Consider the following 14,621-nt stretch of genomic DNA (forward strand, 5'->3'; position numbering starts at 1 on the left):
TATATTAATGATTTAGATGAGGGAATTAAAAGTAACATTAGCAAATTTGCCGATGACACAAAGCTGGGAGGCAGTGGGAAATGTGAGGAGGATGTTATGAGAATGCAGGGTGATTTGGACAGGCTGGGTGAGTGGGCAGATGCATGACAGATGCAGTTTAATGTGGATAAATGTGAGGTTATCCACTTTGGTGGTAAGAACAGGAAGGCAGATTATCTAAATGGAGTCAAGTTAGGAAAAGGGGAAGTACAACAAGATCCAGGTGTTCTTGTAAATCAGTCACTGAAAGCAATCATGCAGGTACAGCAGGCAGTGAAGAAAGCTAATGGCATGCTGGCCTTCATAACAAGGGGAACTAAGTATAGGAGCAAAGAGGTCCTTCTGCAGCTGTAGTGAGACCACACCTGGAGTACTGTGTGCAGTTTTGGTCTCCAAATTTGAGGAAGGACATTCTTGCTATTGAGGGAGTGCAGCGTAGGTTCACAAGGTTAATTCCCGGGATAGCGGGACTGTCGTATGTCGAAAGATTGGAGCGACTGGGCTTGTATATTCTGGAATTTAGAAGGCTGAGAGGGGATCTTATTGAAACATATGAGATTATTAAGGGCAAACAACAGGAATTCTGCAGATGCTGCAAATTCAAGCAACACACATCAAAGTTGCTGGTGAACGCAGCAGGCCAGGCAGCATCTGTAGGAAGAGGTGCAGTCGACGTTTCAGGCCAAGACCCTTCGTCAGGACTAACTGAAGGAAGAGTGAGTAAGGGATTTGAAAGTTGGAGGGGGAGGGGGAGATCCGTCTGGGTAGCCTCCAACCTGATGGCATGAACATCATTCTGACATGTCTATCCACGGCCTCCTCTACTGTAAAGATGAAGCCACACTCAGGTTGGAGGAACAACACCTTATATTCCGTCTGGGTAGCCTCCAACCTGATGGCATGAACATCGACTTCTCTAACTTCCGCTAAGGCCCCACCTCCCCCTCGTACCCCATCTGTTACTTATTTTTATGTCCCTCCGCACTAATCCTAACCTTATTATTAAACCCGCCGATAAGGGGGGTGCTGTTGTAGTCTGGCGTACTGACCTCTACCTTGCCGAGGCACAGCGACAACTCGCGGATACCTCCTCTTATTTACCCCTCGATCGTGACCCCACTAAGGAGCACCAGGTCATTGTCTCCCACACCATCACCAACTTTATCCGCTCAGGGGATCTCCCATCCACTGCTACCAACCTTACAGTTCCCACACCCCGCACTTCCCGTTTCTACCTCCTACCCAAGATCCACAAACCTGCCTGTCTTGGCCGACCTATTGTCTCAGCTTGCTCCTGCCCCACCGAACTCGTTTCTGCATACCTCGACACGGTTTTATCACCCCTTGTTCAATCCCTTCCGAGCTATGTTCGTGACACTTCTCACGCTCTTAAACTTTTCGATGATTTTAAGTTCCCTGGCCCCCACCGCTTTATTTTCACCATGGATGTCCAGTCCTTATATACTTCCATCCCCCATCAGGAAGGTCTCAAAGCTCTACGCTTCTTTTTGGATTCCAGACCTAATCAGTTCCCCTCTACCACCACTCTGCTCCGTCTAGCAGAATTAGTCCTTACTCTTAATAATTTCTCCTTTGGCTCCTCCCACTTCCTCCAAACTAAAGGTGTAGCTATGGGCACCCGTATGGGTCCTAGCTATGCCTGCCTTTTTGTTGGCTTTGTGGAACAATCTATGTTCCATGCCTATTCTGGTATCTGTCCCCCACTTTTCCTTTGCTACATCGACGACTGCGTTGGCGCTGCTTCCTGCACGCATGCAGAACTCGTTGACTTTATTAACTTTGCCTCCAACTTTCACCCTGCCCTCAAGTTTACCTGGTCCATTTCCGACACCTCCCTCCCCTTTCTAGATCTTTCCGTCTCTGTCTCTGGAGACAGCTTATCCACTGATGTCTACTATAAGCCTACTGACTCTCACAGCTATCTGGACTATTCCTCTTCTCACCCTGTCTCTTGCAAAAACGCCATCTCCTTCTCGCAATTCCTCCGTCTCCGCCGCATCTGCTCTCAGGATGAGGATTTTCATTCTAGGACGAGGGAGATGTCTTCCTTTTTTAAAGAAAGGGGCTTCCCTTCCTCCACTATCAACTCTGCTCTTAAACGCATCTCCCCCATTTCATGTACATCTGCTCTCACTCCATCCTCCCGCCACCCCACTAGGAATAGGGTTCCCCTGGTCCTCACCTACCACCCCACCAGCCTCCGGGTCCAACATATTATTCTCCGTAACTTCCGCCACCTCCAACGGGATCCCACCACGAAGCACATCTTTCCCTCCTCCCCTCTCTCTGCATTCCACAGGGATCGCTCCCTACGCAACTTCCTTGTCCATTCGTCCCCCCCATCCCTCCCCACTGATCTCCGTCCTAGCACTTATCTGTGTAAGCGGAACAAATGCTACACATGCCCTTACACTTCCTACCTTACCACCATTCAGGGCCCCAAACAGTTCTTCCAGGTGAGGCAACACTTCACCTGTGAGTCAACTGGGGTGATATACTGCGTCCGGTGCTCCCGATGTGGCCTTATATTGGCGAGACCCAACGCAGACTGGGAGACCGCTTTGCTGAACACCTACGCTCTGTCCGCCAGAGAAAGCAGGATCTCCCAGTGGCCACACATTTTAATTCCACATCCCATTCCCATTCTGACATGTCTATCCACGGCCTCCTCTACTGTAAAGATGAAGCCACACTCAGGTTGAAGGAACAACACCTTATATTCCGTCTGGGTAGCCTCCAACCTGATGGCATGAACATCGACTTCCCTAACTTCCGCTAAGGCCCCACCTCCCCCTCGTACCCCATCTGTTACTTATTTTTATGCACACATTCTTTCTCTCTCTCCTTTTTCTCCCTCTGTCCCTCTGAATATACCCCTTGCCCATCCTCTGGGTCTGCCCCCCCCCCCCTTGTCTTTCTTCCCGGACCTCCTGTCCCATGATCCTCTCGTATCTCCTTTTGCCTATCACCTGTCCAGCTCTTGGCTCTATCCCTCCCCCTCCTGTCTTCTCCTATCATTTTGGATCTTCCCCTCCCCCTCCAACTTTCAAATCCCTTACTCACTCTTCCTTCAGTTAGTCCTGACGAAGGGTCTCGGCCTGAAACGTCGACTGCACCTCTTCCTACAGATGCTGCCTGGCCTGCTGCGTTCACCAGCAACTTTGATTTGAGATTATTAAGGGATTGGACACACTGGAGGCAGGAAGCATGCTCCCGCTGATGGGTGAGTCCAGAACCAGAGGCCACAGTTTAAGAATTAGGGGTAGGCCATTTACAACGGAGTTGAGGAAAAACTTTTTCACCCAGAGTGGTGGATATATGGAATGCTCTGCCCCAGGAGGCTGTGGAGGCCAAGTCTCTGGATGCTTTCAAGAAAGAGATAGATAGAGCTCCTAAAGATAGCGGAATCAAAGGTTATGGGGATAAGGCAGAAACTGGATACTGATTGTGGATGATCAGCCACAATCACAGTGAATGGCGGTGCTGGCTCGAAGGGCCGAATGGCCTACTCCTGAATCTATTGTCTATTCCCTAATAACTCAATATAAATAATGAGCTCATCAAGTCCAACTGTTTCTTCCTCAAGGTTTATTTGCCCAATATAATACAAGGAAGCCTACTCTGACCCTTTCCCAACCAATTAATGTGACCATGGCTAATCAACTCTTCCTATATGCCACATCCTCATTGACCTTCGTTCCCTGATCTCGCAAAAAAAAACTCCTCTAAATAAATTTAATGATCTAGTCTCCAGCACTCTCTGGGGTAGGGAATCCTTGACATTTGTTATAAATGTCTATACATTTTAGTTATAAAAGATCAACCCTTTATCTTGAAACTGTGTTTCTTTGTTTTCATTAGCACTTGAGGCTCTAGCATCTCAGCACGTACTCTAAGTTTCAATATCATCATCCTTCATTCTTCTGAGCACAAACTGATTAGTTTCTCCTGATAAGATGTTTTTCCTCATTTCAGGAATTAGACTAGTTAACTATTCAGGACTACCTAAGATGTTACTAAATCCTTTCTTAATAGGGGAATCGAATCTGTCACTACTCTCAGTATAGCATCACCAACACCTTGTACAACTTTAATAAAACTTCTCCATTTCTAAACTCTAAACCATTTCCAATAAAGACCAATGTTCTATTTGCTTTCTTAACTTGTTGCACTTGCTGATAATATTGTGATTCATACAACACCTAGATCCCCCGTACTTCACTCATTTCCAGTCTCTATTTGATAACAATGTGATTTCTCACCAAGTTAATGACCTAACACTTACCCAAATTAAACTTAAATTTGCTAAATTTTCACATACCCACTCAATCAATTATCAATTGAATCACATCTCCATCACAATGTGCATTTCCATCTATTTTTAGTGTTGCCAATAAATGTGAATACTGCCCACTTTTCCAGGTCATTAATAAAAACAGTAAATTTTGAGGGTTAAGAACTGAACCTTGTGAGTAGCCCACAAGTTACCTACAACTGTCATTACGTTTATCATAAATGTGTCATTTCTAGGTAGCCTTCCAATGTAGGCACTACTCTAGTCTCTTGGGTTCAATTTTGCATCTTATACATTTCTCAATTTATTTCTGTCAACCAGACAGATCTGCAGGTATGATGCTCTGCAAATCAAAAACGCGGCATCCTCTTTCTTTGGTTATTTCAGTCCTTGTGTAATTGAGTAATCTTCAAGATACTGAAGAACAGGAAGATAATATAACGAAGGTAGCATTTGGGGCATAGAACCTAAGAAAAGAGAAGGTATGGGGCAACTTTGTAAAACATTGTTCAGAACTGCATACAGTACTCTAGCCTTAACCTAGAATGCAGAGGTGGTTTACCAGGATTTGACTAGGGTAGACTATTTCAGTTTATTTTCCTTAGAGCAGGGGAACCTGACCAAAGTGTACAGAATTATGAGGAGCAGAGGCAGGTTACACAGTAACAGATTTTTCATCCAGGGGATTGGCTGGAATCAGGATTGCTAGCAGCTACAGCCTCTTTCTGTGCTGTAAGACTTTGACCAACTGCCTAGATTTTTAACTTACTTCTTCTATAAGTAACCTCTCTCTTTCCAGTGCTTCTCGCTCCAGTCTCTCTCGTTCGAGTCGCATCCTCTCAATTTGCAAGCGGCTTCGTTCCCTCTCCAGCATTTCTCTACCTTCACGTTCCCGTCGGCTTTCTCGCTCCCATATATCTCGCTCTCTGCAGGACAGAAAAGCACTGGATGTTCATGGAATTTCACAAAACAAATTAAGGTCACTTGTTCCATCAATTCTGTCTCAAGATTTAGTATTTTGACCCACTTCATTTCATTCCCCTTTAGGTATCCAAATTTCTTCTTTAATAGCAGTTATCCAGTTCATTAGAAATTGGGCAATACATTCTTGATCATAACTTATAATTCTCATCACTATGCAATACGCTTTTGAACCTTCTCTTCAGCAGAACCAATTCGCATTCTTCAACCTGATCTAGCTTTCAGCTCCATTTCATCATTATTCAGCACTTCTAAACATTTATTGTATTTCATGCTTTCGAATAAAGGATCAACTTGCATTCAAATATTCCTCCAGATCCTCTTTCCATTTTCCTTTCATTCACTCTTCAACTAATCTCACCATTTGCTTCTGATCTTCCCATCTTGACCACAATTAATCCTCAGAAGGCTTTCCCTCCCCATGTTGAAGAGTTGAGCTTATGAAGCTGAAGTCCTATTCTGCCCTCTTTGTACCCATCTCCAGTTCTTTGACCATGAGTCTTCATCACTCACAATGGGCTCCCTCATTTTGATCCATCAAAATAACCCCAGGAGACCAATATGTTCTCGCTACATATAGTAATGTTTAATTTCCAATGTTCCGGGCCACCCCACCCAAGTTGCATCCCTTACACTCAGATCATTTCTAATACTATCTACTAACTTTTTTGTTTCCTGGCCTTTTCACCATGGATATCTAATCTAAACTCCAGAGTTCTTCCACAAACACAGAGCAATCTAGTCCGCTTCCTCTTCTCTTTAGTGGAAAAAAAAGCTGCTATGAGCATTATCAGTGTGTGGAGGGTGAGGAAAGAGAGAATGGGGAAGGGAAGAATTGATGTTACTGAAATATCTTCCTCCTCCCACCACAGATGTTACTTGCCCCATGACTTCCTCCAGTCTATTCTCTTCTTGGCTGAAATGGCTCTCACATTAACTGATTTCTCCTTTGATTCTATTCACTTTCTCAAAATGAAAGTTGTAACTGCAGCAACTCATATGGGTTTAACTCTGTAGGAGATGTGGAACATTGTTTCAGTTCTACTCAGGCTCCATAATGTACCTCCATTCCAGTATCTGTGCCATCTTTTGCTTTTACAGCGAGTTAGAAAACAAAAGTGGCATGCAAAGGTTTGGGCACCCCGGTCAAAATTTCTGTCACTGTGAATAGCTAAGCGAGTAAAAGGTGACCTTCCAAAAGACAAAGTTAAAGATGACACATTTCTTTAATATTTTAAGATCTTTTTTATTTCCATCTTTTACAGTTTCAAAATAACAAAAAAGGAAAAGGGCCTGAAGCAAAAATTTGGCCACCCTGCATGGTCAGAACTTAGTAACACCCCCTTTGGCAAGTATCACAGCTTGTAAACGCTTTCTGTAGCCAGCTAAGTGTCTTTCAATTATCGTTTGGGGGATTTTCACCCATTCTTCCTTGCAAAAGGCTTTTAGTTCTGTGAGATTCTTGGGCCGTCTTGCATGCACTGCTCTTTTGAGGTCTATCTACAGATTTTCAATGATGTTTAGGGTCAGAGGACTGAGAGGCCCCTGGCAAAACCTTCAGCTTGCGCCTCTTGAGGTAGTTCATTGTGGATTTTGAGGTGTGTTTAGGATCATTATCTGTTTTTTTTAATATACAGATGGTGTGATGCTTGCATCCAGAATTTGCTGGTTATTTAATCAAATTCATTCTTCCCTCTACCAGTGAAATGTTCCCCGTGCCACTGGCTGCAACACAAGCCCGATCGATCCACCCCTGTGCTTAACAGTTGGAGAGGTGCTCTTTTAATGAAATTCTGCACCCTTTTTTCTCCAAACACATCTTTGCTCATTGCGGCCAAAAAGTTCTATTTTAACTTCATCAGTCCACAGTACTTGTTTCCAAAATGCATCAGGCTTGTTTAGATGTTCCTTTGCAAACTTCTGACACTGAATTTTGTGGTGAGAACGCAGGAAAGGTTTTCTTCTGATGACTCTTCCATGAAGGTCATATTTGTGCAGGTGTCCCTGCACAGTAGAACAGTGCACCACCACTCCAGAGTCAACTAAATCTTCCTGAAGGTCTTTTGCAGTCAAACGGGGGTTTTGATTTGCCTTTCTAGCAGTTCTCTCGGATGTTTCCTTGGTCTTCCAGACCTCAACGTGACCTCCATCATTCCTGTTAACTGCCATCTTAATTACATTACGAACTGAGGAAATGGCTACCTGAAAACACTTTGCTATCTTCTTATAGCCTTTTCCTGCTTTGTGAGCATCATTTATTTTAATGCTCAGAGTGCTAGGCAGCTGCTTAGAGGAGCCCATGGCTGCTGATTGTTGGGATAACGTTTGAGGAGTCAGGGTATTTATAAAGCTTTGAAATTTGCATCACTTGGCCTTTCCTAATGATGACTGTGAACAAGCCATAGCCCTAATATGCTAAGGTCTGAGACCTTGGTAAGTTATCTGAGAGCTCAAATCTCTTGGGGTGCCCAAACTTTTGTATGGTGCTCCTTTCCTTTTTTACCACTCTAAAATTGTACAAAACAAAAATAATACACTAATCTTGCTTAAAATGTTGAAAAGAATGTTTCATCTTTAACTTTGACTTTTGGAGACCAGTTCATCATCTACTCACTTGACTATTCACAATCCTCTTCAATAATTTCACCACCACTGAAGTAAGATTCACTGATCTATAATTTGCAGGATTATCCCTCCTCTCTTTCAGAACAAAAGAATAATATAAGCTACCTGCTAATCACCTGGTATACTCCTGCAGACAGAGAGGATGCAAATATTATCACCAAGGGGGCAGCAATCTCCTCCCTCGTTTCCCACAGTAACCATGGGTATATCCCACCTGGCCCCAGGGACTTATCTATCCTAGTGTTTTCCAAAGGTTCCAGCATATCCTCTTTCTTAACATCAATACACTGTCCTCATAATCACCAAGGCCCCTCTTGCTGCTGAACACTTAAGCAAAAAGTATTCATTAAGGACCTCCCCTACCTCCAGGCATGTTTCCTCTCCTCTCCCTGATTGGTTCCATTCTCACTCTCACAACATCCTCCTGTTCTTCGTGTACATACAAGATGCCAAGGGGTTTTCCTTAATCCTACTCTCCAAAGCCTTCTCATGCCCCCCCCGCCCCCCACTAGCTCTCCAAAGTCCGTCCTTCAGTTCCTTCCTGGCTACCCTGTACCTCTATAAAGCTCAATCTGATCCTTGCTTCCTAAACATTAAGCTTCTTTCTTCCTCTTGACACATTCCACATCTCTTGTCAACCATGGTTTTCTCACAGGACATCCTTATCCTGTTAAAATAGCACAAAGTGATCCAGAACCATTAGTAAGTGCTCCCTAAACAACCTCCACATTAACATACATCAATTCCCAATTTATGCTCCCCAATTCCTGCCTAGTAACATTATAATTCCCCCTCCCCCCACTAAATACCACCTCCTATCCCTCTCCAAGGCTGTAGTAAAGGTCACAATCACCGAAATGCCCTCCCACAGAGATCGGACACCAGCTCAGCACACCTACTGCCTTGAACCAAATCCAATATAGCCTCTACTCTAGTGTAGATATTGAGCCTGGAATCCTTTCTGGACCTACCAAAAAAATTCCGCCCCATCTAAACATTTTGCACTAAAGATAATCAATATCAGGAAAGAAGACCCCCATGAACAACCCTGTTATTTTTCAATTTCTTGCAATATCTTTCCATCTGTGCAGAAATACAATAACTAGCCAAAAAAAATGAGGAACATGAAAGTAACAATGTCTCAAACTCTTTTCAGGTGAAGCCACCAGTTCCTCCAACCTAACCAACAGTATTCAGTGCTCACTGTGGTCTTCTCTATACTGTGTAAAACTGTCTGAGTGATGTACTTGTGGACCAGCTTCCATCCTGCCACTAGTTCTCCATCTTATCCCTACATGGACCTCTTTTCTCTTCCTCCCACATGATTGCAAAGTCCTTAAACTTTGAAGTAAAAGTCTCTTTGCGGTTTGAAACATTGCTCAACAATTCCTGACAATTAGCATTTCCAGTGCTCACTCCACCTCTAGCAGTTTCTGCAAGTCCTCCTTTTGCTCATCCATCTTTTTTCACCTTGCATTATCTCTTTCACTTTCAATCTTATTATAGAGTTGTCCCCTTCTAACACCCACTTTCTCCATGATAATACTTGATTACCTCTAGCTCCTCCCAATTTTAGTTGAGGGTCATCAACACATCTCCAGGAACCTACTGACAACTTCCAACGCACCTGTCGTCATATCTTTTGCTTTCTAGTCAATTAACTGAAATCTATATTCTCCAATGATTTATTAGTTACAAGAAATAAGTTCGCTTGCCCTATCAAAATCTTTAATGAACATTTCTCCCCTATCCTTCACTCACAGGAAACCAATCCCATGGTTCCAGCATCAACATGGAAATGTATCAACAGACAATGTTCTGGGCTGAGTCCATTCATCAAGTGTCTTGATGAACAGTCTCAACCCAAAATGTTGACTGCTGATTAATTTCCATAGATGCTGCCTGACCTGCTGAGTTCCTTCAGCATTTTGTATGTGTTGCTCTGGATTTCCAACATCTGCAGGATCTCTTGTCCATGTTTCCCAGGCTGGCTTCACAAGGACACTTCAGAATCTGAAAAATTACCCAGCAATCTTATTGCGGACGCACATAAAGTTCGACCTTCTGTGGCTGAACTAACATTTTTAAGGAAAATTATAACAACAGCTTTCAACTATGGGTGATGATATTTGGCATCATTCAGGGGAACGAAGAAGTTTCTCTCCTGATTTCCTAGAGCAAAATCAGAGTCTCCTCAACGACCAGTTATAATATGTAGGAGTCCCAACTGAAAGTAAACTCTCCGGATTTTATTTAGAAGATATTGAAATCCTAGTTTAGAACAAGCTTTTAAGAGCACTGGAGTACTAAACTTGGATCTGCAGTGTGAAAGATGCCACTACCCATTCAACATAATGCCTCTCACTTGGAGTGATACTTGAAAATAGAGCGTGCTAACAATTCAATAGACTAGGGCAGTGGTCCCCAACCACTGGGCCACAAAGATGTGCTACCGGGCCGTGAGGAAACGATATGAGTCAGCTGCACCTTTCCTCATTCTGTCACGTATTGTTGAACTTGAACAACCCCCCCACCCACGGTCCGCAAGAATATTGTCAATATTAAACCAGTCCACGGTGCAAAAAAGGTTGGTGACCCTTGGACTAGGGCACAAATGAAGTTTGTTCTATGCATTGGTATACAAATAAATTTTATTCATTTGGCTACATCCATCTTGCACTATTCACAGTTCCCTCATTCTTTCTGTTTACATCAGGCTCAATTGTGCCAAGTATCCAGGGTATAACAAAGACAATGCTCTTGCACAGACAGTAACACCAACAAGCTCCTTTGCAATCCAACCAGGTTTATTTTGCAGAAGCGTAAACCTACACCATGTGTAGATTTGAAGGGTTTAAGTACACAAAAATAGTTTTATTTTAGAGCAGTCACTTACACACATATTTATCACATTTATTGCAACTTGAGATGGAAATATGCCTCCTATTTGAAATTTGAAGGCGGCCATTTAGCTACTTGTGCTGCTCTGTTCTTCAACACAAGGCTGCCATCTTACCTCAGAACTAACCCCATGACCCTCAATGCTGAAATAAAGCATTTCAAATAGCAATGATTGCCTAATTTTGGTTGACATATACAAGTCTTGCACTTTAAGCTAGCTGACATTGCTACTTGCCTTCCCTTAAAGCCCATTCTTTGTTAGTGGGCCCAAGCTCAAACACCACTCAAGAAACCGGCTGCCTTTCAGTCAAATTCCATCCTAAGAATTGTTTGGGCCACACAAGCACAAATACGTCATGCATATTGAATATCTGTGGCATTCACAACCATACCAAAAGATTCCAAAGCTGGTTTACAACCCAAAAGAATTAAAACAATTTAAAAGTCTAAAACATAGTATGAAAATGACCTGGTAGTTAACTTTTCTGCAGCATCTCTCCAACCCCCACCCACCTTCAAAATGAATGATAGCAATGGACTTCCAGTAAGTTATTTTTCAGATGAAGTGCTGGAAAATCTCTGGAAGTCTGCACTCCCCAAAGTTCAGCTGCCATAAAAAGAGCAATCATCTGAGCATAAGTTCACAACTTTCATCTTTACTCACGAATCCCCGACTTGTATACAGATCTATGGGTGGCAGCCAACGACCCCCAGTAAAAACATCAATGTTTCAATTAGTTATGGCTAAATCTCCATGAGAATCTGAGATTCAGTCGTTTCTTCATGGAAAGGTCCACACGTTGTTGTCAGGATTTCTGTATATCCTTTGTAATAGTAGACCAAAATTATTTTGCCTGGACCCCTACAATTCCAATTTGTTTTCTATTTACTGTAAAAATTTAATGGATTAAAACTATCTTTTTGTTGTAATATTTTTAGTAACTTTACTACAATCCCTTGACAGCCTATCTCACTCATTTGAAAACCAGCGATAGCTGACCAGAAGACTATCAAGAAATTTTAATTCTATATTCTTGCAATCCTTGCAAATAATAACGTTTCATGATCTTAACACTAACATCATGATTGTCTGCACATTCTACGTCTTCAACTTCTGTATGCAACAGAGGGTGCTTTGTTGCAGTACAATGCATTATGTTTTCACAGAACTTAGTCTGCTGAGAACGAACCGTTAAGAGACAGGATACAAAATAAACTTTGAGAGAACACAAGAAACCGAAGCAAGAGTTGACCAATAGGAATACAAGAAATAATCATAAATAAAGAATAGAAGAAATTCTGGAAAATTGTAAGCAGGAGAGAGGTACTGAGGAAATTGTTGGAGCTGTGAGCTGATGTCTCCAGGTCTGTCCCAGAGTCCCCAAAACGGCTCGTGAAATATTGATGCAATGGCTACAGGGTGCTTTAACTTTCAAAATCTGGGGAAGGTTACAATAGATTTAAAAAGAACAAATTTAAACATTTATTCAAAAAAAGGGAGACAGGAAACCACAAGCCAGTTTGCTCCACATCTTCATCACAAAAATGCTGAAGGATATAAGGTAGAAAGAAAAATTCAAGATTATCACACAAAGCCAATAAATTTTTATAAAAGGGAAATGATGTTTGAATGATGACAGCCTTTTGAAGCTGTGACATGCTGTGTATTAAAGCTGAATCAGGGGATGTATGAAACTATTTTCAGGAAGCAATTGATAAGGTACTGCACAAACGTTATTGTAACACTTTACATTTACAAACAAGACACCAGTGGCTATATTTCATTAGGAGTTTCAGGAGATTTGGTGTGTTACTAAAGGCCCCCCCATCAAGGACTTCTTCAAAAGGCAGTGCCTCCAGAAGGCATCATCCATTATGAAACACCCTTATCAAGACATGATCTCTTCTCATCACTACCATCAACAAGGGGGTACAGGAGCCTGAGGATGCCGTCAATATTTCAGAAGCACCTTCTTCCCCTCCACCAGATTTTTTCATATATATATATATATATATATACACACACACCCTGTACTATTGTAATTCAGTCTATTTTTTGTAATGCACTATACTGCTGCTACAAACTTCACAGCATATGTCAATAATAACAAACCTGATACTGATTCTAATACCTAGAAAAAGCACGTGGATTTACTGCGCAAGCTAGGCCTGTTGAAGAACAAGAGTTAACGTGAGTGAAACTAACATGCTGAGAACATCTTTCCACTGTTCTCGACTCATGAGGAGAGGGTCCCTCCTGCACCCACCCACACCCCTCAAGTGGAAAAGATGTCTCTGCACTCCTGTAGAGGGAAGTGCACCACCCGTCAGATGGAGAGGCTGCCTCCTGCCATCCCACCCCCATCTGGTGATGAAGGTGCTTCCTACAGTAGAGGTGGATACACATTTGACAGATTAAGAAATAAAGTATGGAGAAATGGTACATGATCATGTTAAATGTTAGGTCAAGCTCGAAGTCCTGCTCAATCTTACTTTGTTGTGCTCTTGTGTACTGTGAGAAAATCCAGAGTAAGGGACATAGTTTAAAAATACAGTGCCATCCAATTCAGACAAGATGAAATAATGATTTTCTCTGAGGGTCACAAGTCTTTGAAACTTTGCTTTCATTATCCTTGGAGAAAGATCAGCTTTGAATAGGAAGGGGTAAATGGTAGCTGCTATGCAAGAGAGGTAAACAGAAGGGAATCATGAGTGGGATTACAATTACATTAGCAAAGAAAACCTATGGGGCTGAATGGGCTACATGTTTGAGAAATAGCAGCTCTTCTTTCAGCTGCACAGACAAGATACTGGGGAACTCAGTAGGTCAGGCACACAACTATGGAGGTAAATGAATAGCTGACGTTTTGGGTCGAGGCCCTTCATCAGGACACACGAAGAACTAATGAAAGATTTTGGTTTGAAGTGTCACCTGATCAGTTCCCTTCAGAGATGCTCCCTGTCGGACTAAACTTTGTAAAGACTATCTATATCATATATAAAGATACAAAAATCATAAACAACTTATTTCACAGCTATTACCAAAAGAATGCAAGCATGAAGAGTCAGTTCCATATTTTATGCAAATATTTATCTAAGTGCAGCAATTGTACTGACCTGAATCTCTCCATTTCCCAAAAATCTCTCCTGTGGTCCCAATGTCGCTCTCGTTCACGTCCTCGCTCACGTTCTCTCATTGCGATAAGTTTATCAAAGGACACAAAATTTCTTCCTCTATCTCTGTTCTGAAATCTCCTCTGACGACTTCTAGACCGAGACTGTTTATACCCCCACCCCAAGAAAAAAGGCATTAGAACATCAGAACACTGGTCCAAGGCATCAAGATGCACACAACTAGTATTATCACACAATCTACCTTTGATTAACATGGTTAGGAAAATGCATTTCTCTAACTTGAAGCCTATGATCCAGTATGATAAGTGAACAACATGTCATATATAACATGACTCCACCACATTTGCAATTCAGTGAAATTTTGGACTTGGTGTACTTCAAGCTATTCACAGTACTATAGTATTTAAGATGAAGGGAATAAAGGTCCAGTAATGAAATCACACATGAAAACCAATTAAACAATAACCTGAAATATAGTGATGTCATGCCAAAATTATGCACAAATCAATAAAGCGAAGATTATCTACAAGCAGAAGCATTTTAGAAGAGCCAAAGGAAGCAATCACTTTCCAGTCACTTCTCCTCACCACCAATTAATGGAATATCAGAGAAATAAAATCAACTT

At 42.3% G+C, this 14,621-nt stretch overlaps 1 protein-coding gene across 5 annotated transcripts in view; it reads right to left on the minus strand.

Annotated features, from left to right (window-relative positions):
• Window positions 1–14,621, minus strand: part of LOC140188152 (scaffold attachment factor B1-like) — a 98,141-nt gene that overhangs the window by 48,131 nt on the left and 35,389 nt on the right. For all 5 annotated transcript variants that reach the window (XR_011883228.1, XM_072244142.1, XM_072244139.1 and 2 more), the window contains 2 exons: window positions 13,979–14,139; window positions 5,124–5,280 (listed from right to left, as the gene is read on the minus strand). Coding sequence is in view for 4 of the 5 variants with exons in the window: in XM_072244142.1 (XP_072100243.1) it covers window positions 5,124–5,280; window positions 13,979–14,139 (318 nt within the window). In the remaining variant the exon portion in view is untranslated. The remainder of the gene's footprint in view (window positions 1–5,123; window positions 5,281–13,978; window positions 14,140–14,621) is intronic.

This window comes from Mobula birostris, chromosome 26 (genome assembly GCF_030028105.1).
Source record: "Mobula birostris isolate sMobBir1 chromosome 26, sMobBir1.hap1, whole genome shotgun sequence".
In the NCBI taxonomy this organism is placed as follows: domain Eukaryota; kingdom Metazoa; phylum Chordata; class Chondrichthyes; order Myliobatiformes; family Myliobatidae; genus Mobula; species Mobula birostris.